The sequence below is a fragment of the Neolamprologus multifasciatus genome, chromosome 7, assembly GCF_963576455.1.
Source record: "Neolamprologus multifasciatus chromosome 7, fNeoMul1.2, whole genome shotgun sequence".
Taxonomy (NCBI): Eukaryota; Metazoa; Chordata; class Actinopteri; order Cichliformes; family Cichlidae; genus Neolamprologus; species Neolamprologus multifasciatus.
The window spans coordinates 36761593-36785360 of record NC_140445.1 but is presented as its reverse complement, the minus strand read 5'-3'; the positions used below and the strand labels follow the sequence as shown (position 1 = coordinate 36785360).

Sequence of the window (23768 nt, the reverse complement as noted above, 5' to 3'; positions counted from 1 at the left end):
CGACTGAAAAAAAAATTGCATGCCATGTTTTCATGTGTTTCTTTCCGTGTGTCCGCTACTTTGAAACGCTTGGCCACCTCTGCCTGCCACAGTTTCAAACTGGTCATGTGACTGCATGGCCACATCTGATTGGTAAAAGAGTTATGTTATCTAATGTGTTAAACTAATTATTTTTTTTAAAAAGTAATGAGTTGAATTTTGCAACTGTAGTGGAGTAAAAGTACTGTTTCTTCTTCACAAATGTACTCAAGTAAAAGTAAAAAGTATCGTGCAAAAAAGGTACTTTAAAAGTAACTTTTTTCCAAAAACTTACTCAAGTAAATGTAACTCGGTAAATGTAACTTGTTACTACCCACCTCTGCCGTTTAGGCTCCAAAATGCGAATTTTATGACATTACAGTGACAGCTCAATCTTTTATATACAGTCTATGGAATGACGTGACTATGTTCGGCTTTTATTGTGAAAAGAGCACCAGCCGGAAGTCCTCTGGGTGTTGAGTGTAAGTGACGTCGTCTCCGAGCTGCTGCGGACGTTTCGGTGCTGAAGAGAACGGAGGATCCAGAGAAAGAGGTGCTGTGGATATTACCGGTCACCGTTTCTGTAATCGTTATCCTCCGTTAGCTCGGTTTTAGCTTCTGCGTGGGGACTCATTGAGTAGACACCCTGGAAGCGCCCGGAGAACCGCGGATATCCACGCGGCACGGATGCTTCGTGACCCGCGGCAGGTGCGAAGAGACGGCGGGGGAACCGGCGGCAGCCACCGGCCGAGTGCTGTTGGTCAAGAAGATCATCATGAAGGACGGAGCTGGGGTGGGTGCACGACCCGCCATTTTTACTTGTATTTTATTGCTCATTTATAAACGCACAACTCTGTTTTTCCAGCAGGTATTTTTAGATATTGATAATCAATATCTATAAATGACGTGTAACGTATATTCAGTCCAATTCAATCACCCACGCAACCATAATAATACTCAATTCTCAGCAAATAAATAAACAATTAAAGGGCTGTATGTTTATGACATAACAGGGAATTAAACACATGACGTAAGGATGGTTTATCAAATCAGTGCAGCTTTAAAAAGAAGATTGTTTTTAGTGTTTTTCACAGCAAAATGCCAACAAAACGTGGAAATTTCTGCTGTTTATACTTTACTGTGTTTACTGTTCAAATGATTAAAAACCTAAAACGTAACAAATCTAAAAGGGGAAAAGGCAAAAATGGGATGTTTGAGTAGTGACCGTGTTGTTATTTTAAAATGATAATAGCAATAATAATATTAATAATAATAATCAGCCGTGACAGAGCAGGTCTGGTACAAAATGGCTGGAGGTGAGTGCACAGTAACGGGGAGAGGAAGGGCAGGTTTAATGTGGCACACAGACGGCTGCAGCTTAGTGCGATGCTGCTGTGGTCAGGACGGATCCATCAGCTGTTACATAACAGCTCCCTGCGTGAAATTCACCCGGGGAGGGCGCACACTGCAGACTCATCGCTCCGCAGCCTCAGCGTCCATTTTAACATCCCTCATGAAGACGAGTCAGACATTTACAGAAGCTGAAGACCCCCACCATCACCGCCAGTGATTGTGATGCAAGTGTGAACAATTTTCTGAGATTTGCTGCTTTTCTTCCTTGGTGAAATGAATATATTCAGATTTAGTAGGGAAAGAAGATATCTGGGAGAAATCTGATGAGAAGATTTAAGACAATAATAAACCAGGAATAAAACAGCAGTAGTATTGTTTGGGGCATAAATACATCACCTGTGATGGACAGACCATTCGCTGTTTTCTGATATTTTCCAGGCCAAGTAATTAAAGTTTAATCAATGGGAATAATTGTTTGATGTATGGTGATCAAGGCGTGCCAAAATTAAGAGTACTGAGAGGCCAGAAGGACCTCTGCCTTAAAGGGAAAGCATCTGCCTTCACAGATATTTCAGACTACAATTTGTTTGTTACTATTTATCTCAGGCAAACAAAGCGATCCTCATAAATATGTTTCTTAGTGGTTTATCACCAAAGTGTCTCTGAACACAAACAATAATAGACAATAATAAATGAGTTTAATTTAAACTGGTACCATTAAGTAGAAATAATTTTTTTGGATTTAAGCTTTTCGCTTGAATGCGTCACCTATAATTTACAGTATAATTTTCCACTATTTTCTCATATTTAACAAGCTGAATGATTACATTGCTTCTCAGTGGAAATCACTGAAACATATATATATATATATATATATATACACATACACATTATATATATATATATATATATATATATATATATATATACATATATAATGTATATGGTGCACAAGATTAGCTAAGATTGCTTCATTAATGGGTTGTTTAAAATGATGGTTTTGTCATGAGAGATAAAATTTGTTTATTGGGGTTTTTTGTTGTTTATTCCAGAGTGAGACAAAGAAGTCTTTGTTATAATTAATAACTGTCGTAATCCTAACCTTGTTAATAATCAGTATCTTTGAATAATCACTATCAAGTTCATTAAGTTGAATCCAAGATATGTGGTACAAAAACTTGATACTAATTATTTTTAATATAGCCAATTTTTAGCCAATAGAGCTGTACATCCCTGCTGCCTTACTCAAAAATTAAAAAAAAAAAAATTAAATTGCTGAGTCCAAAGGTGAAACCACTGACATCAACGGGAGCAGTTGTGGGAGACCTAACTCAAAGAAATTCCCAAGTTTTGGAGAGATGGAGCAAACAGAGTCAGTCCTCTATGATTTTCTTCTTACAAAAATGACCCGAAGACCTTCTAGAAACAAGTCTTGCAAATCGGCTGCCATCTTCAATTGCCTCAGGGCACCTATTTATTTAGTTATTTTAAGTCATTGTCTAAGTCAGTGGTTCCCAAACTTTTTTTGAAAAAATGATCGCGAGTACACCTACACGGGTATTTTTGAAAACGCAGCTGTTTCTATGCGTTTGGGCCTTTTGTCCACACTTAAACGGCGTTTTCGAATCACCAAAAATTTAGATTGTTTAAAACTCAGTTTTTGCATTTATGTCTGTATTACATGACGAGGAATACAGAGTTCGTCAAAGGTATGTGCCTTTTTTCACGTCATGCTGTGCGCCACATTATTGTTTACATGAGATGAATGGCAGATAGAGACAACATACTGTTAGTGTTAATCTGACTATCTTCAGGTTTTACACACTTACATATACACACAGATTTACTGTCCCTCCATTTAGAAAGGCAGAGGCGTCACGGTGTAATTATTTTATGTGTAGTTGGTTTTTTTCCTGTGTAATAATATTCAACATTGTTGCCAATACATTTTTCAAAAAATGCCTCTCTGTGCAAAATGGGTTTAAAAACATAAACAACTGTGGGATACTGTTTGTCTGTGGTTTGAACCGAGGGAACAAATCGTGGCAGGATCAGCCTGATGTTATTTGTATCCCACTGTAACTTTACTGAATAAAGAGCTAACATCTCCAAAATGTCAGGAGTAGTTAGTCATTACAACAAGTGTTTGTGAACTAAAAATCAAGAATGTGGGATACTGTTTGTCCGTGATTTTGGAGAGCCCAGCGCGTGCTCCCGACGCAGGGAAAACCAATTCTGCAAGGGAGACCTACCTCGGCACTTGTGCAGGTGAAGCCAAAGGGAAGATATGCTTCATCATATTTTCTAGTCTTTGGCTTGGAAGGAAGTTGGTTTGGAAACATATTTGGCGATGCTTCATCTCCTGCTTTGCGTTTGTGTGGGAGCCCCGTCAACAACCTGTGCATTATGCTAGCAGTGTCAAAGCGTTCTTTTTTCTTTTCCTTTTTTTCTTTTCATACTGATACCCCCCCCCCAGGGGGCGTGCTCCACACTTTCAGAGCCTCTGGTCTAAGTGAACTCAAATTTGATTGGTTAGAACACTTGTCTACTTATTTACTTACATATTTTGCAGAACTTGCCCCAAATTAAGATTGTACAAAGATTTAACCCCTCTGGAAGTTATATTTCTGTCACTATTTTTGCTGTAGCAAATTTTCATAGTGGTTTCAGTTTTGGATTATTTGAAGTGTCATGTTTGTCACTTAAAATGTCTGCAAAATACCTAGCCTTATATTTAACTGATTTTATGCTAGTGCAAGCATTAGGTAACACATTCCTGGGGAACATACTAAATGCATCTATCATTTGCTACAATTACAATTAAATGGAAAACTAAATTGGTAAGAGGCTTAAATTGCACTTGCAAGAAAAACAAGTGAGGAGGTGAAGTGACATTAAACATGTGGTAACTATAGTGTAAAGCATATGTAGCTTTATGATCTGTTTCTCTCTGAAAGTGACCAAAATCTACCAAAAGAACATCTTGTTCTATAAAAAACTAGCCACTAAGACCATGAGGTCATCAGCAAAGTAACTGTTAGAGCACTTTGCTAACTGGTCGTTAGAGCAAACAATACAGCAGACAATATGACAAAGAACAAAAAGAAACTGATGCTTATATATTCACACAAACACACTGGGGCTAATCAAGGGAAGGGGAAACACCTGGAAGACAGCTGAAACTAATCAATGATAACAGAGGAAGTAAAACTAAATACAAAAGATAAAGACTACCAAAATAAAAGTGGAATACCTAACACAGTGACAGAGCTTAACAATAAGATATGGAGGAAACAGGAGAGGCAGGAATTAAATTTTATATTTAACTTAAATCACAACAGGAACTAGATAAACAAAGGTAGCAAGACTAAAACTAATCAAACCTAAAGACTAAAGTGAGAATATAATCATAAAGAAATCAATGAGGAAATATCTGATACATAAAAAGAATACAAAACTCAAAAGAAACTCAAATACACAGGAATCCAAATATTAATACAAAAACTCAAACCTCAGGCACAAAACACAGCTCCATCATACTGTAACTGTTGAAGTAATCCCAGCGTATAACTGTTTATAACTATTAATTGTTTTACCCATTTACATTGTCTGGCTTCATTTTGGGCACATCTCCTTCATTTTTATGATTACACAGAAAATAGTAATGAAATTTGATAAAATGACAATATTTGAGAAGCAATGATAAGAAAGGTCAGGTTTTTGGGGTGTGCTCTTTAGTAATGAGCTGTAACTGTAACTGACCAATAGCTTTTTTTAGTAATGGGTTGTTTGTTAATGTAGTCAGCAGATGCAGTTTAAAAGCATCATTTAATATTTAATTGTAGCGAAAGGTGAAAGCATGGTTGTAAGGTACATAGTTAATGCATGTCTAGTAGAAACTGCCTGTAAATGCCTTTAGGGCAACAGCACTAGTGGCAGCTTTGCAGCTCATCTGGGTACATGCATTACAACCTCTCTAGTAAATCTGTAAAAACACAGCCCCACTGTGTAATGTTTAGGTAGGTGGTTAAGTGCATTGTGTAATAATACAGCATTATGGAGTAAATGTGCTTTGGCTTCAGCAGAGATCTTTCTGCAAGTAAAGCCTCAAACTAAACCTTTTATCACTTCAGGATGCTGACAAAGTCCAGGCAAGTCCAAAAAGCTGGGCTCAGCATTAGATTCATATTTAGTTATTGTTTGATCATTTATTGTCTATTTACCATAGACAATTTATGGTTTATGTCATGCAGAATTTACCATAAAAATCATGAAATATTTTTGCTCAATTTTCTCCAAGCCTTCTTCTATTTCTCTCTATAAAAATGGAGTTGAACCATTCAGCTCCAGCTGCCCTCAGATGGTGACAGTAAGCTTGCTGCATATCTGATTGTCGATGGCGTTGTGAGACTCGACAGTCTGCGGGATAATCTCGCGAAAACTTGGCTTAACATCTGTTGTGAATGCATCATTACACTTAACATTATTGTTCTTCTTATTAACTGCAGTGGAAACCACTGAGCAGAGTATTTCAGTATTTCAGTTTTTTGCTTTCATTGCTGGCATTTTTAAAAATTCATATGCTTCCAGAAACTCTTCTCACTCGGCAGTTATTTTAAAACCTCTATCTAAAGTAATGGGGAGAGAGCCATAATAGTATTTTCTGTGGTCTCTGGAGCATCCAGGAGGACCCTATCGAAACACAAGCCAAGGTCATTTTTTCAAAGGTTGCAGAGCAGGGTGCAGTTAATGGAGAGGACGTCGATCTTAAAATGGAATCATACTGATATCATTTTTTATTTCTGTTACATCAGATATGGGAGAGTTCCAGAATATTTAGAAATATCAGTTTAATAAATCATTGTTAAAATGAGGTTATTTTTCTGTAATTTACCGTTGCAATTAGGCTGAAGCAGAAATGTCGAATGTCTATTCTAATCCCAGAGATACGCCAAAGTGTCTCTTACCCAAAGAGTCCTCTATTTAATCATTTACCTTCTTAATATTAAACAGGTCACTGTTTAGGGTTAAGGTCACATCTACCCCTTCATCAATTTTCATAAAGTAGAAAAAGAAGAACTGTACAGCATATTTAATAAGATTTGATTTAAAAATCATTATCTAATACTTTTTTAGCTATGAAGCTTTTCCTGGAAAATTTGGAGATGTTTATCAGTGAAATCGGGAAGGGCAGTAGGGGGTAAATTCACAACTGAAAATAGATTTCAAGGGACCCTCCATTTCTTCTCGTTTGTGTAGCATTTGTTGCATCTCAGCTTTAAAAAGTCCTGAACAGAGATTTCCAAGTTCATTTCCAAATTTTAGCTAGATTTGTTCATCTCTGTCTGGCCTGATCATAGAGACACATAGATTCATTTTATTTAAAACAGATCTCTGAGTTTCTTTTATCCATACAGCCAAAAATTGTTTATTTTAATAGTTGTGGTGCTGATGACTGAACTTTTTCAGTTCAGTTCAGTTCAGGTGTTTTTCAGACAGAAACTAGGTTGGACATGAGGGTAAAGCAGTGACTTAAGTCTAAAAATAGAAGACATTAAAACTGTTTTAGCACCAAAATGACCGAGTGGGGTCGCAGTGGTTTATTTATGAGCACTTTTTTATGTTTATAAAAGCTTTGATCTTTCCGTTATATATGACAACTTTTCTGACATGTTCTAATCTCATTATTTATACTTTTCATTCATTTCTGTTTATAATTGTTTTAAACACAAATTGTACAAACATTACATTTATGTAGACAAATGTCTCCTGTTATTACTTAGAAATTAATTTTATTTGTTTCAATAATACTAAAAAAAATAAAAACTATTAAGAATTATTAAATGAGTTATGTATTTAGAGTATTCTAGTATGATTTTAACACCAAAATATAAATGAAATACAACAATATTTAAATAAACATAACACATGGGGGATATTAGTTTTATAGTTTTGTAATATTTCCAATATTTTGTGCACAAACACTAAAAAGACAAATAACCATGATGTACATGTTAGTGTGGTAATTAGAAGTATTTATTTCCCACAACACCTGCCACACAAATTGGCTAATTCCTGCAAAAAACAAACAAACAAAATAAGTTATTACCCATAATTTTAAATTATGCAAATATAATTTCTTTATCATGTCATTTTATGGAGTCACTAAAGAAGAACGTTGTATTTGGTCATACAGGAATCTTTTCCATATCACTCCTGCTCTTATGAAAATTATTTGTACAGAAGGACAGCCAAGAGTAACACATAATCTATGTGGTTCTAACGTGTGCTAGTGAAACCTGCTTTTAGTCAAACTAAATATAGAAAATGGTCCAATTTGCCACCTAAATCCTGTGTATCTGTGTCAGCCGGCTGGTAATCACTTCATGTGCTGTGCTCCAGTTTTAATACTCGCTGTGTTTTAATCATCTTTACAACGTGTTAGAAAATGGGTTGAGTTGAGACTGCAGTTTTACCTGTCTGCCATAAAAAGTGTCTTATTTAACCCTATGTGTTTATCTCTTCCACAAAACCATTACCTCGGTTTATGCTTCTAAAACACTGAAATCCAGTTAAAAACAAACGCAAATCTTGCCTCACACCAAGTCTGGTTCATAGTCACGCTGGTCCAAGCTTTAACGACGACCATGATGATTTGCTTTTCATGCTTCTGGCCATGCAGCCTTGGCGAAGCGAGAAGAAAATGACAGCGGCTGGTACTGTGCTTGAGGAAGGATTGTAACGCTGTTATTTGTTTGCAGGAATGCAAAATCTTTGGTTCGTATGAGTGCGACGAAGATTCGTTTGTGTTCCAGTGGTTCACCTTTATCTGGTGGCATTTGTTGTAATGGTGGCCTCAACCTGTGGTGATGGCTCACATAATTCGCTAAATAAGAGGGGTACCAGGTAGGTGGAGAAGAGATGACAATCGTAGGCTGCTGTCTCTCAGCGGCATGTTGCAACCTTATTAAGTAGACACGGATTTATTAGTAAAACCTAATTTTGGAAGACACGAGAATCATTTTTTTATCATGTGAAGTTTTAGCTCTGGAACGCAAGAAGAAACAAAAGATTTTACATGAATTTTTGCAAATATTTTGCACATAAATTCTGACTTGATGTGTCAATAATTTCAGTATTCACTGGCAAATCTTAGATGTCAGACCCTAGGGAATAATGTTGGAAACAGTCCCCGCTCTCAACAACATTACCATGTGATGATGATAATGTCATGTTGAGACAAAAAAATGGCAGGTAACCAGCGTCTGTTTGTGAAAGCTGATTTTTGTACCAAAAAACACAAAATAAGGGCCTGGAACGAAGGGAAACCATTAAAACTCGATGGATGATTGTTTAAAGTCCTGCTGAAATACCACCTTAAAATCCATTCGTGATCATATGACACATGTCTGTGTTGTTTCTCTTTCGTTTCAGCTCCAGCAGGGCATCGGCAGGCCCAGCGTGTATCATGCCGTGGTGGTGATCTTCCTGGAGTTTTTCTCCTGGGGTTTACTCACCACACCCATGCTCACTGTGAGTAACACCAATTGGTTTTTTACATTAACATCTATATAGCTACCCCGGTTCATTCAAAGCCTCCGTGTGAATAAGACCGAACAAGAAATGATGACATAAAAAATTTGCTGTGTCATGCTGTGTAGGCAGCATTATTGCAGAGATGGTGTCAGTGTCCTTTTCACTGTTAGTCTGTTTTTCCAGGTCTGCTTTGTATTTTACAATGGAAATAGCACTTACTGAATTAATACTGAGCTATATTGTTTATAGTTAGAAGAAGATGTTGAAAAATCTATATTATTGGATTGTCCTTTTCAAATCTGACTGGCACTATATGGCTATTTTACATCAATATGGGACAAAACCCCTATTACAACCAAAATAAATCCTTTGGTAGTAATCCAGTCTTTATTCTGTTCTCTGGAAGAGGGTTTGGCTTTGTGAATGTAGGTTTGTCAAAATGTAAAGCATTAGGAAAAGTAGTGATTTTGTATTAACAAATCTCATCTACATGCATTTGAAAGCATTAAAATAATACAAATCTAAATATGGTAAAAGAATATCAGAGTAATTTTATGTGTTTTGATTGTGTGTGTTTCCCAGTCCTAGACCATAAATATTTTCAGTGGAGATCTCCACTGAGTCTTTCTTTAAGTTTGGGACTAGACTTAAACCTTAATCTGGGAAATTTGGCTGTGATTGTTTGTAAGATCAGCAGGTGTATCTTAGTCCTTTGTGTTCCAAAGTACATAAATAGCATATATGTTGCAGATCAAGATGAGTTAAATTTTAAACTTTGGAAATTAAATATGTCAGTGTGTGAATGAAGTATAGATCATAAGATGTAATTTGAGGGGTTAAAAAAAACTTTGCATTAACCAATGAGAAATTACTGTTATTTTTATACACAGAGCCTTATTTCCGGTGACTTGTTTGTTTTATTTTTAATAGTTTTTAATGAAAAATTGTGAAAGTTGTCCAAGACTTTCCAGCTCTAACTGCATACGTTCTGTACCTTGCTTCATACTGTTTCATCCGTGATGGTGTTGTACCTTTTTTCGTAGGTTTTGCATGAAACATTTCCCCAGCACACATTCCTGATGAATGGACTCATTCAGGGCGTGAAGGTAAGAAACTCAACTTTTCCATTTTGTGACTCATTCTGTTGATGCTATACAGATTAAACGGGTGTGACAGTGATTTAGGAAAATAGCTACAATGAAATGAGTCATTTTTGAACGATATCTAGACTTTAGGCGTGATAAGCAATAATGAGTAATAATGACAGAAAACTGATCATGAATAAAAGATGAATCAAGCATGGCATATTTCACTGTTGATGCAACTTTTTTAAACAATTTTTATCATTGACTCCGCCTTTCTAGGGTCTGCTGTCATTCATGTCTGCACCTCTGATTGGTGCGTTGTCAGATGTATGGGGCAGGCGGTCCTTCCTTTTGGTCACCGTCTTCTTCACCTGTGCCCCAATCCCTCTGATGAGGCTCAGCCCCTGGTAGGACTCTAATATTCTCTGCTGCAATAATATTATGACTAAAAAATGTTACATCGGAAAGTATGGCTAGCATTTACCTTCTGAGCTAACACAAATTAATAGTTGAAATAACAAGATTTCAAGCAATTGAAATGTGAGTTAGAATCTTAAGTAACATTGTTGATTAAACTGAGACACAAAGAGTTCAAACTAGTTGATATTGAGTTTAAAATGTATACAGCATTATGCAGTTGAACATAAACAGTGTTGTTGGGCAGTTACATCAGATGTAAAAGGTTAGGAACTGCTGCTCTAATGGATCCGACCTGAGTGAAATAATCAATCTTTTAATGAAATATTTCAGTGTGCCTGTCAAAAATCAATTCACTGCTGGATTTCCGTCATTTAGAGAGTCAGAGAAGTTTTGAGTGATATGTTTTTATTGATTAGCATTCAAATATCTCAGTGAAGACAGAACAAAGATTTACCACAAAGCAAGAAAGCATGAGACAAGGCTAATCAAAAGGTATTGGCTGAAGCATTTGCTTATTACGCCAACCCTTTTAACAAAAGATCTTTTAGCATGCAGCTCCTGTACACAGGGCTCGAAGCAAATAATAAAATTCAATTCAATTCAATTCAATTTCATTTGACGAGTTTAAATTCTCGTATCAGTCTTCTTGAAACTGAATCTATTTTTCACTTCCTCCAGGTGGTACTTCGCCATGATCTCCATGTCTGGAGCTTTCTCCGTGACTTTCTCAGTCATCTTCGCCTACGTTGCCGATGTTACGGATGAGAGAGAGAGGAGTACAGCCTATGGTCTGGTAAGGAGTCCTAATGTACACCCCTAAAATCAAACAGTGCATCAGGCAGACAGACAGACTGTTGATGGTATTGAATTCCTGAAACTGAATCTTACACGAAAAGAAACTGACAGATCAGCTTAATCTGTGTGCAGACATGAGTCAGGACAGAAAAATACCTGAGCTGTGTTCTGTTGAAATTCATCCCTTCAGGTGTCGGCCACCTTTGCAGCCAGCCTGGTGACGAGCCCGGCCATCGGAGCGTACCTTTCCGCCTGGTACGGGGACAATCTGGTGGTTCTGGTGGCCACGCTGATCGCTCTGGCTGACATCTGCTTCATCCTGCTGGCCGTGCCCGAGTCTTTGCCCGACAAGATGAGGCTCAGCAGCTGGGGGACGCCCATTTCCTGGGAGCAGGCCGACCCATTTGCTGTGAGTAACTAATCGTTTACAGAACCATATTTGATTAGCTGGTTAAATAATGAGCTCAAATCAGATTACTCTGGTTAGGGGTGGGCGATAGAAACAATATACGATAGAAACAATATGAATTTGGCCAACGATAGAGATTTTGACTATATCGCTCTACTGTGATAGCACATGTTGATGATGTCATCAAGCTGCGCCTGTTTTGGTCAAAAGCATCGTAGCGGCTTCAACCATTATCATCTGCAAATTATGCCGGGCGACAGTCATAGCAAAGAGATGAAGCACTTTTGAAATATGGGGAAAGCCAAAAACTGCGCTTCCTACACTTCCATAACATTGATTCATTAATGTTGAATTCTCTCGCAGCTGCTCTATTCCCATGTTGTTGCAGTATATTAATAACTAACCTTGTATTGTGGATGAATAATCTCAGTTGTTCTCCTGACTGAAGTTTGGCCCGTGTATAGCATCCTGCTATGCGATTGCATTTGTCCCTGACCACCAGAATCCCTCACGTTAACTTTTATCGAGTGGAAAAAAGTTGGCGTTCATCCTCCAGCTTCACTGTGCTAATGTTATGCTAACACAGCTGTGTCGCTAGCAATCACGTAGCACAACATTATATACCAGGTAGTCCAACTTCAGTAACCCTGCAAACGCCACTGCTTTTTAGTTTTCTGTCTTCATTTATGTTGGAAGTGATAGCAGAGCTGTACGTTTTAATTTGTTTCAAAAATCTCTCAGTCAGAACATGGTACGTCATATTTAGGTGGAAACTAACTTCCTGTTAACTTCTAACTCCGTTAAATTTAATAAATTCTGTTTTTATGGATGCCTGGATGTTAAACTCAATTGTTACACCTGGTAAAGCAGCAACGCTGATGATTTTATTAAAGATGAAAGTATTTAGACCGTTTTTAACTCTCAGTGTTCTTTTGACTTTGGGACCTGAAGCAGACGGAGTTTTGGACCCAGATTACTCTGCGAAGCTCCTCACTATGGCAGCCGTAATGCTCTGACAATCCATCAAGCAGTGCGGCTTACCAAAGTTGTACTAAAACATTTTTTAACAGATTTCTGCACGCCAAAATTGGTTCGAGGTCAGTAAGCACAACCAGAATTCATACATAAGGCACACTCTCGATTTTTGAGAAAATTAAAGGATTTTAAGTGTGCCTTATAGTGTGGAAAATACGTTATACAGAAGAAAAGAATATATGGCGATATATATCGTTACCGCACGTGCTTCAAATTATACCGTGATATGGATTTTAGGCCATATCGCCCAGCCCTAACTCTGGTCTATTTTGTAGTTGCATGAAGCCTTTCCTCAGTGATTTGACTCTCTTCTGTTTTTGGACATAGTATATAAAGTGGAGACGTGGGCGAAGGCACCGCAATGTTCCTCAACACAGTAACTTTATTTTAATAATTTAATGATGCTATAACATTATATAATGCATGACAGCTCGTTTCTGCTGGGGGGGAATAAAGAGAAATGAGATGCAAGTCATTTGCACGTCAGAACCTGTAACATTGACCCTTTGAATCCCAGACACTAACTGAAGACTAACTGATCATCTGACAGCCTCGGTGTTGTATTTCCTGTCTCTCTGTCCCTCTCTCTTTCTTTCTCTCTCTCCTTCAGTCTCTGAGGAAGGTGGGTCAGGACTCCACAGTCTTACTGATCTGTATCACCGTGTTCCTGTCTTACCTACCTGAGGCCGGACAGTACTCCAGTTTTTTCCTTTACCTGAGACAGGTGAGCCACCTGATGCACTCATTTTCCAAGAATATTAGCGTCAATGCTGGTATGGATGTTGTTAAGGATACTATTACCACGAATCTACCAACAGTCACACAGCAGACAGGGTCATTAGCTGTAGCGTGAAACACTTAAGGCACAAATCACATTGCTGCATCAACGGTCAGCCATTCTTTTGTGTCTGTCTTTACATTAAATGTTCCTCATTCAGAAATATGTGTGTAAAAATGTTCTTACCCTGCACAAAAAAGAAGTATATGTGCAAAGTAACTGACAGATTCATAAACCTTTCACACTGGCCTTTTTTGTTTATACTACCGTGCATAAATTAGTGAATTATTTGAAATCAGTGAGCTCGTGGAAACTCGATGTGCAATCTGTACACTTACATGTCTCTTCATAGTGAGACATGTTTACCTTGAGGTGAAATTGAGAAAGAGGTGGCGATATAAGACAGAAGACCACACGCTGAGCTAAAAAACCAGGAGAAAATCTGACTGAATAAACTGGAACAATAGTGTTCGAGGAGGATGCCAGAATAGGCGCAACTGATCTGTTAGAAATTCACTGAAATCCAGTTTCAAGAAATCAGACTATAAGTGATGACATCCAGCAAGGATGGAAGTTTTTAATGAATGAAGAAGATAAGATTGGATAACACCTGTAAGAATAGGTTTTCTTTATGTCTTATTTTATGCATTTAATTCTAATTCTGAGACTTTATGGCTTATGGTGTTTTGGAAAATTGTAAATGACCAAACTGCAAAAATAATCATAATCACTATAAGCAGTAGTTAGTTGAAAGTTGTGTGAATTACTTTTCTAAGTCAGCTAGACCTTCATGTTCTGAGGGAGTCATAAATGAATTCATAGAGTACAAACAAATTTAGGTAAGACAAAATTAATGAATCATAGATTTGTGGGCCTAGATCAGGGCCTTTGCAATTTCCTCTGTACATAAATATCAGCTTTTCAACTGAACATTGCAATGTTGGTTTTTATGCATATGATATCATCTTATTTATTAAGTGGAGCTCTTGGCAGAGCATGAAGCTTAGGTTTTTATACTGGAATCATTCCAAACATTTACTCTGAACATAGTACTATAAAGAACTAGATTTTTGTCAGATCATCTTGCAAAATTCAAGTCAAATGCCGGAAGTCCATCCACATATAATTTGCTCGTGAGTCTATTTCATTGTGTAACTCTTACATGCAGCCATATCCATTTTGAAATCTGAAAACCATCTGCAACCCACTCAGGTCTTGAATCACAACTCTAATCATCAGATTTGTCTTGCTGCGTTGGTAGTTGTTGCTCACCTAAAAGCTGACCTGTCCACTTTGCATCGGCAATGGTTCCTGTCTCCTTTGTTGCTGGAAGTTGCTGATTTCCTGCAACTCTTTTGATGGGTGAATACCCGCTTACTTTGATCTTAACTATATGTTCAGAATTAATTCACTACCCACTTGACCCATGTTGAGCTGCAATTCTCTTGTTTTATCAATTAAAAATGTGGAACAAAATTATGTTGTCTTATATAGTATCAATAAAAATAATTTCTTGTCTCTTTCCAGGTCATAAACTTCTCCTCAACGACCCTCGCTGTTTTTATAGGAGTTGTGGGCATTCTGTCCATTGTAGCTCAGGTAACCAACACATTAGAGGCTATTTATTACCCCTTTTAAATATAAGCCTATTTTACACACACATTAGGATATAATTGAAAAAATTGCTGTTTTATTTTAGTTTCCATTAGAGATGGCACGATACCACTTTTTTATGTCCGATACCGATATCATAAATTTGGATATCTGCCGATACCGATATGAATCCGATATAGTGTGTTTTTTAATCAGTAAAACTGTTTTTTTTAATATCTTGCTGCTTTTTGTATAAGTTCATACTCAAGTTAAAAAACAACAACAACACTAAAGCTATTCTGTTATACCTGTATGTAAAAAAAACACACTGCACCCAAAATATTTCATAGATCAGCAACACTGATCAATCTAATAAAGTTAAACCTACCCCATCCTCCCTATTCTGGTATTTTAAAGAGTACTTAGCAGAAATATTAAGCAACCTAACTAATAGGGTTGCAAACTCCCAGCAAAAGAAAATAGGGAACCACCCTCTTCCTCATGATGCTTAATCAATGTAATCAACTTTAATTTGATGCAGGGTGAAAAAAATTCACAGAAATAAATTATTTTTCAAGAATAATTAAATAGATTCAACATCTTTCTTCAACAGAATTGCAGACTGCACAGATGGTACCTTCCCAAAGGAAAAAGTACTACTACTAAAAAGTACTAGGGTATATTAGACTTAACAGTTACTATATACAGTAATGGACTTCTATACATTTTACATCAGATTAAAACTTTGGGTGTAAGATTCAGATAATTATTAAATAATTAAAAGCTAGATATTTTAAATGAGAATAAGAAAGAAAAGTATGTCTTTGTGCCCCCTTTTCCCTGTTCATGCCCTATCGGCCCCCCTGGCTAAACTTTGCTAGATCCGCCCCTGCACAGTTACCAGCCGTCAGCTGCATAGAAAAAGATCCTGGTGTAGAAAGTAATATTAAATAAATTCTAACAACAGCTTATCAAGCTTAATAGTGCTGCTGTTGTTCAGCCGCTGGTTTCCTCTTTCTGGTGAGAAATGGGCCAAAAACAAAGAAGAGAGACGGACTCGCGACAGAAAAGAAAAAAGAAAAAATCAGCTGATCATTAAGCAGTTTCACGATTGAAGTAGCAGCAGGAGAGAGAGAGAAGAGGCAGTTGCTCTATATATCGGTTGTTAAGCTTAACGCGGGAATGCTTTACAAACATTCAGAGATGAACTTACACACTTGCTTTACTTCTCTCTGAGATAACTTCCTCGGAGATGAAATGTTTGCTAGCAGGCTACAAATACACACTGCCGCTCTATCACGTGACCACACTGCTCCGGCTCGCCGTGTCGCCAAGTTTTGTGAGGTGCTTTTTTGATATTTAATGGATCGGATTACATTTTTTATTTCTCTCCGATATCCGATCCAGTAATTTAGGTCAGTATCGGACCGATACTTACCCTCATAAGCAGTGCATCAGTAAATATTTAGGCTGATAGTTAACATACACACTTGGGTGACTTGTTCTCTGTCAACTTTATACTTACACTGCTTATTACAATAAGAGATGTTAATAAATTCTAGTGAACTGTTAAATAATTGTAAATTCCCATCTCCTCTTTGCCCACAGACTCTCTTCCTCACTCTGCTGATGAGAACTCTGGGTACTAAAAACACTGTTCTGTTAGGTTTGGGCTTCCAGATCCTTCAGCTGGCCTGGTACGGCTTTGGATCAGAGCCATGGTGAGAGTTCCTGAGTGTGTGCTTGTGTAGCAGGCAATTATTTACACTACATGTTGGTATTTGCTTTAAGTTCCAACTCACAAAAAGACCAGATATGCACATCTTTAACCAAGTATAAATATGTATATTTGCAACAGGATGATGTGGGCTGCAGGTGCTGTAGCAGCGATGTCCTCCATCACCTTCCCAGCAGTTTCTGCTTTGGTGTCACAGTCAGCTGATCCCGATAAACAAGGTGACAAATAAAATCTGTCCTCTCTCACTTCAGTAGGTCACTGTTGTGTAATAGATGTTTCAGATTGTAGTTTTTGTTACTTAACCAGGAAGTAAAATAACTCTTACATTGCTGCGCCTTCATGACCTTTCTTCTTCCGCCCTGTTGCAGGCGTAGTGCAGGGGATGATCACAGGCATCAGAGGTCTGTGTAACGGCCTCGGCCCTGCTCTGTACGGATTCATCTTCTTTCTCTTCAACGTCGAGTTTAACTCCATGGACCCCATCCAGGGAGACTACAACATCGACCCCCTGCCACTGCACAGTCCCACTGAGGTACAGCATGCACTCCAATCCTGACAATAATGCCTCTTTTTCGCTAGTGCCTACTTACTTCTAGTGACTTCTGGAAAAAAATTCAAAACCAGCATTTTTAAAACCTGGCAACAAGGTAATTCAATTCAATTCAATTCAATTCAATTTTATTTATATAGCGCCAAATCACAACAAATGTCGCTTCAAGGCGCTTCATAGATACAGAGAAAAGCCCAACAATCATATGACCCCCTATGAGCAAGCACTTTGGCGACAGTGGGAAGGAATAACTCCCTTTTAACAGGAAGAAACCTCCGGCAGAACCAGGCTCAGGGAGGGGCGGCCATCTGCTGTGACTGGTTGGGGTGAGAGAAGGAAGACAGGATAAAGACATGCTGTGGAAGAGAGACAGAGGTTAATAACAGATATGATTCAATGCAGAGAGGTCTATTAACACATAGTGAGTGAGAAAGGTGACTGGAAAGGAAAAACTCAATGCATCATGGGAATCCCCCGGCAGCCTACATCTATTGCAGCATAACTAAGGGAGGATTCAGGGTCACCTGGTCCAGCCCTAACTATATGCTTTAGCAAAAAGGAAAGTTTTAAGCCTAATCTTAAAAGTAGAGATAGTGTCTGTCTCCCGAATCCAAACTGGAAGCTGGTTCCACAGAAGAGGGGCCTGAAAACTGAAGGCTCTCCCTCCCATTCTACTTTTAAATACTCTAGGAACAACAAGTAGGTTACCAACAAGGTAAATGGCTATACAAAAAAAACAGCATTGTGATCCCTGAGTCTGACAAAAAGCCATAGACAGAGCAACAGGTACATCATCTCCTTGACATTCTCTATTGTTTTCACCAAAACTGGGAACAGTCAAGTCAAGTGGGTACTAGTGGAGAAGCCCGTCGCTTTTGGAACAGTTATGGCTTCCAGGTCTGTGCTGTAGTGCCTTAAATCAGCATTATCTTTAGTAGCCAGCAGGGTTAGCCTTCTATGGTCCCAATAAGAAGTCTGACTGCAAAGAGGCCAATGAGAAAATGACCTAACTCATCTTAAAAAGTTGGGGCTTTAAAACTGGGATGTGGTCATCTTCAACATTCACAGGAAAAGTGCGGGATGAGGGAACTTAATTCCATACAGCCATTTGAAATAAATAAAGACATTTTCATACTATTGAACCTTTATTTAGGTTCTGGTGATGTCATGGAGTCATTGATTGTATCTAGATGTGTTTTCCACAACAATTTAAAAGTAACACAAGCCAAGGAGAAGTCTTAAGGGCTGTAAACTGAATGTGCCAGAAACTGCAGTTCCTCTAATGGCCACTTGAGGTGGCTTGCAAAATGCAACTTTACAGCAAAAGTAAACAAGTTTACAGTCTGCTACAGAGAAGTGGTTTTGGTCTGTAAGGATAGTGTCTCCCTTCATACCAATTGTACAGTGATTTTAATTTTTTTTGTAATTCACACGATTGGCTATTTTAGGCTTAAAATTAGCAGGTGACTCCATCCTCATGTCAGTAATTAACTACACTTAAATGTGCTTTGTTGTTGAAATTAGCTTTCTTTTTCTCCCTTTCTCCTAGCGAGCACTAATCCCAGGCCCGCCCTTCCTGTTAGGGGCATGCACCGTGGTCATCGCTTTCCTTGTCGCTCTCTTCATCCCTGAGAAAACCTCCTGCTCCTCCTCTTCCTCCCAGCTGTCCCTCAATGACAAGCCCCACCCAGACAGTAAAGAGTCCATGTCCTCGCTGGCCGGTGTCCACATCAACACGCCGCTGCCAGGCAGCGATGAGGAGAGCCCGCCCGCAGCCTGCGACGCGGACTTTGAACCGCTGCTGCACGACAGCATCGTTTGATGGACAAGTGGAGGGCGGGGCTAAAGGCGTGGTGTGATCGAGTGACGCTTTGTAACAAAGAACACATTTTTTTTGCCGTCCGGCAGAACTAAGTGTACTTTTACTGATTGGCTGGAGGGAGCTATTTGCTGGAAGGTGGGACTAACATTTTTATTCACAGATCTGTGACATCATGTGACCAGTGAGGTAATGATTCGTCAAAGAGCTGCGGACAAGATGTCATCATGCGATCGGAGAGAGGAATCAAAGACGATTAGTTGCCTGACAGGAAACAAGAGGAGGGACCAAGTTTTGTGTAGTTTTTTGTTTTTTTGGCTTTTTTTAATGGAGGAGGCGTGTCTGGTTTAGGATCCGCCCACTTTAACAGAAAGTATATTTGAGGTTTTCACTGAAGGGTTTTGTTTATCTTTAATCTTTAAGAAAAGGTGTTTTTACCTTTTAGCTGTATCATTCTGACGCTGTGTTTTTCTCTGGTTCTCGTACAAAAGAAACACGTCTGCATCGTATTTAAGGCAGCCAAAACATCTGTGTTGATTTATACTCTCTCTTTTTATTGTTGTTGTTGTTAAGGTTTCTTTTTTAGTTACAGGTAATGCTATTTTTTAAATTTTTTTTAATTGTACAGTATCTTACTTGCTATGAACTAAGAGTGCTAACTGAGGTGTGAATGTGACAAGCTGAGAGACGAGTCAACCACCTGAAATATCAATTTAATCTTTTTGTTTCTTTCCTTCTTTAAATGTAAACCAGAGCAAAACTAAAGCTCAGGCGATCCAAAAGATGCAGATAATTTTTTAAAAACTTTTATTCTCAACAGAGCCTCTTCACCACATAGATTTTACTTTTATTTTTCCCACTTTAGTGTACCAGTTTGTGACTCTACCTCACAATCAACCTTGTTTTTCTTATCTTCCATCACTTGTGTTTTATTTTTTTATCTTTCAAAGTCACTTTATAAAAGTGCTGCTGGCAGTGGGAACATCCTCACACGGCTGTACCTGTGGCCACCCAGTGTCTTTGCCTGTCTTCTTCTCTTCAACTGGGTGCTTTGCCTCCCTGTATTTTTATGCAAGTTTTACTTTTAACTTGCAAAAATACTGCCGACACGAGGTGTATGTGTTTCCCCTGGCAGCAGTGATAATTCCTGTGAATGAACTTATACTTGAAGCACCGGAGAGAGATTCTACAAGAGCTTTAGAGAAGATTTCCAACGTATGCTGAGTTTAAAAGTGTATAAATGGCACAGAGTGTACATAGTGACTGGCTTTATGACCTTAAAATGTAAATGTACATGTGAATGATATTATGGTTTGTATATATTGTCACTGAACTGTGGGATTGGCTTGCTTGTTGTGGTTGTGTGGTAGCTCAGTGGGATGAGGGTGGGGTGGTTCGACTACGCAGCTAAACTGTTATACAAGACCAACAGTCATTTTTAAATTCATTCAGGTCACACGGACAACCAGTCCATTTTCTCGTTCTTACACCTGATTATATTTATCTGCACACTAGTATCCCAATGATCAGTATTTATGTGAAACTTAAAGTTTCACCCACCAAACAGGTTTTGACTTTCTGCAAAAAAAAACCAACCGAAAAAACACATCAGGTTTTAATTTACTCAAACTTAAAATTAACAGGAAGTACCTCCTGTTAAGAAAAGTAAAACAGATTTTTTGCCTTAACCACTGCAGACCAGTCATTCTTATGCGTAAACCCCCCCCTCCACACGCACACACACACACAAAAAAAAAGGCACAAATATTCACCCAAACAGCAGAAGTTAGGAAGAGGAGTACGACCAGTACCTGGAGTGGAGTTAAAATGGCACATTTTCTGAATTTACCAGGAAGTCCTTGCTCCTATTTTTTATTTTTTTTGGTTCTATCTCGGCTAACAATAAGCTTGTCTTCCATTTCTGGCTAATGTCCACACCCTACAGGAGAAAGTCAGCTTATTGGGATCAAACATATTTTGTCTTAAAGCTGAAATATTTTTAGATTGCAAGGATAAGTATTTTCTTCCTCTCATGGCATCGAGTGTGAAACAGATGAAACTCGCACTTTCCCATTAAGCATATATTTGGTCATTTTTAGACCATGAAGCATCTATTTTACCTGAGCCTGTTCTACTCATTTCCAGCTCTGTATGTATTACTCTTCAACTTCAGTTTTGCATGATTCACAGCTAAGTTGATCTTTTACTTTAAATCTTAGCCAAACTCATGGCTAAATCGTATTGGGAAGTCCAATCATTTTTCTTATTTTTACCAAGGTCTTTGAGTGAGCCAGCCTTTTTCTGATTGGCTTCCCCTCGCTAACAAAGACTTGACCAGTATGTGGGTGGGGCTTCTATGCTGATAACCATATAAGGACCCTCTCTTTGACATCATACAGAGCGAAGAGCAGAAAAAAACATCCGTACCAAACACTTAGAGCCGTTTAAACTTGCTTGCACATACACTGACCTCAATGTTTGAGACTTTGGCTTTATTTATTATAAACATTTGTCACTTGGAAAAACAGAAAAGCAGAATAGGTCCACCTTAACAAAATCAAATGGTGCTGGATAAAAGCTACCTTATCTGCTTTTTTTTTAGCCTTCTTCATTAAATGAACTCTAAAATTCATTTCAGGGTGACTGAGTTTCAAGTACAAACAGAGCCCAGATCCTAGCCAGGATATTAGTGTGTATGTGAACACACTGAGGTTTAATTGATCCTCCACTGCATACACTCAGTTCCTTCACCAGCAGTCCAGCTGACTCTACAGTGTAAATATTGTACATGGACAGGACACGTGTACATGGGTCGTACGCTGTAAATACACATTGTCTATCGTCTTGTCTGGAAGTGTACGAGCCAGTCGTTGGTTATTGGAAATAAAAGCAGTTCAACAACACTTTGCTTCTGAGTCCTTTCTCCATACTCACACCAGCTGTCATTTGTTTTCCCAAGAGCCATATAACTGCTTCTCTTTACCCCAATCAGCTGCAGCTCATCATTTTAAAATTTCTTCTTAAATGACTGGATATTTCACATGGTTGACTGTGCCCCTCCTGCAATAGCTCTGTATACCACGACTGGGCCCACAGTGAATTCACTCCTTCAAATCACACTCAGAGCTCTGAAACTCTGTTTAAATGCATGTTTCCTGCTGTTATTAGCTGTTGTTTCATATTCAAATACTTTGTATTTTCCATATCATGAAATACAGAAGATGTCTAATGAGTTCCCAGACCAGTGATTTAATAGATACAGTGGGGCAAAAAAGTATTTAGTCAGCCACCGATTGTGCAAGTTCCCCCACTTAAAATGATGACAGAGGTCAGTAATTTGCACCAGAGGTACACTTCAACTGTGAGAGACAGAATGTGAAAAAAAAAATCCATGAATTCACATGGTAGGATTTGTAAAGAATTTATTCGTAAATCAGGGTGGAAAATAAGTATTTGGTCACCTCAAACAAGGAAAATCCCTGGCTCTCACAGACCTGTAACGTCTTCTGTAAGAAGCTTTTCTGTCCCCCACTCGTTACCTGTATGAATGGCACCTGTTTGACCTCATCATCTGTATAAAAGACACCTGTCTCCAAACTCCGCCATGGCCAAGACCAAAGAGCTTTCGAAGGACACCAGGAAAAGAATTGTAGACCTGCACCAGACTGGGAAGAGTGAATCTACAATAGGCAAGCAGCTTGGTGTGAAAAAATCAACTGTGGGAGCAATCATCAGAAAATGGAAGACATACAAGACCACTGATAATCTCCCTCGATCTGGGGCTCCACGCAAGATCTCATCCCGTGGGGTCAAAATGATCATGAGAACGGTGAGCAAAGATCCCAGAACCACACGGGGGGACCTGGTGAATGACCTGCAGAGAGCTGGGACCAAAGTAACAAAGGTCACCATCAGTAACACACTACAACGGCAGGGAATCAAATCCCGCAGTGCCAGACGTGTTCCGCTGCTGAAGCCAGTGCATGTCCAGGCCCGTCTGAAGTTTGCCAGAGAGCACATGGATGATACAGCAGAGGATTGGGAGAATGTCATGTGGTCAGATGAAACCAAAGTAGAACTTTTTGGTATAAACTCAACTCGTCGTGTTTGGAGGAAGAAGAATACTGAGTTGCATCCCAAGAACACCATACCTACTGTGAAGCATGGGGGTGGAAACATCATGCTATGGGGCTGTTTTTCTGCCAAGGGGACAGGACGACTGATCCGTGTTAAGGACAGAATGAATGGGGCCAAGTATCGTGAGATTTTGAGCCAAAACCTCCTTCCATCAGTGAGAACTTTGAAGATGAAACGAGGCTGGGTCTTCCAACATGACAATGATCCAAAACACACCGCCCGGGCAACAAAGGAGTGGCTCCGTAAGAAGCATTTGAAAGTCCTGGAGTGGCCTAGCCAGTCTCCAGACCTCAACCCCATAGAAAATCTGTGGCGGGAGTTGAAAGTCCGTGTTGCTCGGCGACAGCCCCAAAACATCACTGCTCTTGAGAAGATCTGCATGGAGGAATGGGCCAAAATACCAGCTACTGTGTGTGCAAACCTGGTAAAGACCTATAGTAAACGTTTGACCTCTGTTATTGCCAACAAAGGTTATGTTACAAAGTATTGAGTTGTATTTTTG

The 23768-nt window shown here is 38.7% G+C and overlaps 1 protein-coding gene across 2 annotated transcripts; it reads left to right on the top strand.

Moving 5' to 3' along the window:
* Nucleotides 1-487: 487 nt before the first annotated feature.
* On the top strand, nt 488-22032 carry slc71a2a (solute carrier family 71 member 2a). 2 transcript variants are annotated; one of them, XM_085168487.1, is made up of 12 exons: nt 488-811; nt 8806-8904; nt 9951-10013; nt 10272-10399; nt 11091-11205; nt 11398-11616; nt 13262-13375; nt 14957-15028; nt 16631-16743; nt 16881-16978; nt 17129-17292; nt 18860-22032. In XM_085168487.1, exons 1-12 carry the CDS (start codon nt 794-796, stop codon nt 19130-19132), a joined length of 1476 nt encoding a protein of 491 aa, XP_085024613.1. In that variant the 5' UTR covers nt 488-793; the 3' UTR covers nt 19133-22032. The 2 variants fall into 2 exon arrangements, with proteins under 2 accessions (XP_085024613.1, XP_085024612.1); XM_085168486.1 differs by lacking the exon at nt 488-811 and having other exon boundaries at nt 7217-8904.
* Nucleotides 22033-23768: the final 1736 nt, after the last annotated feature.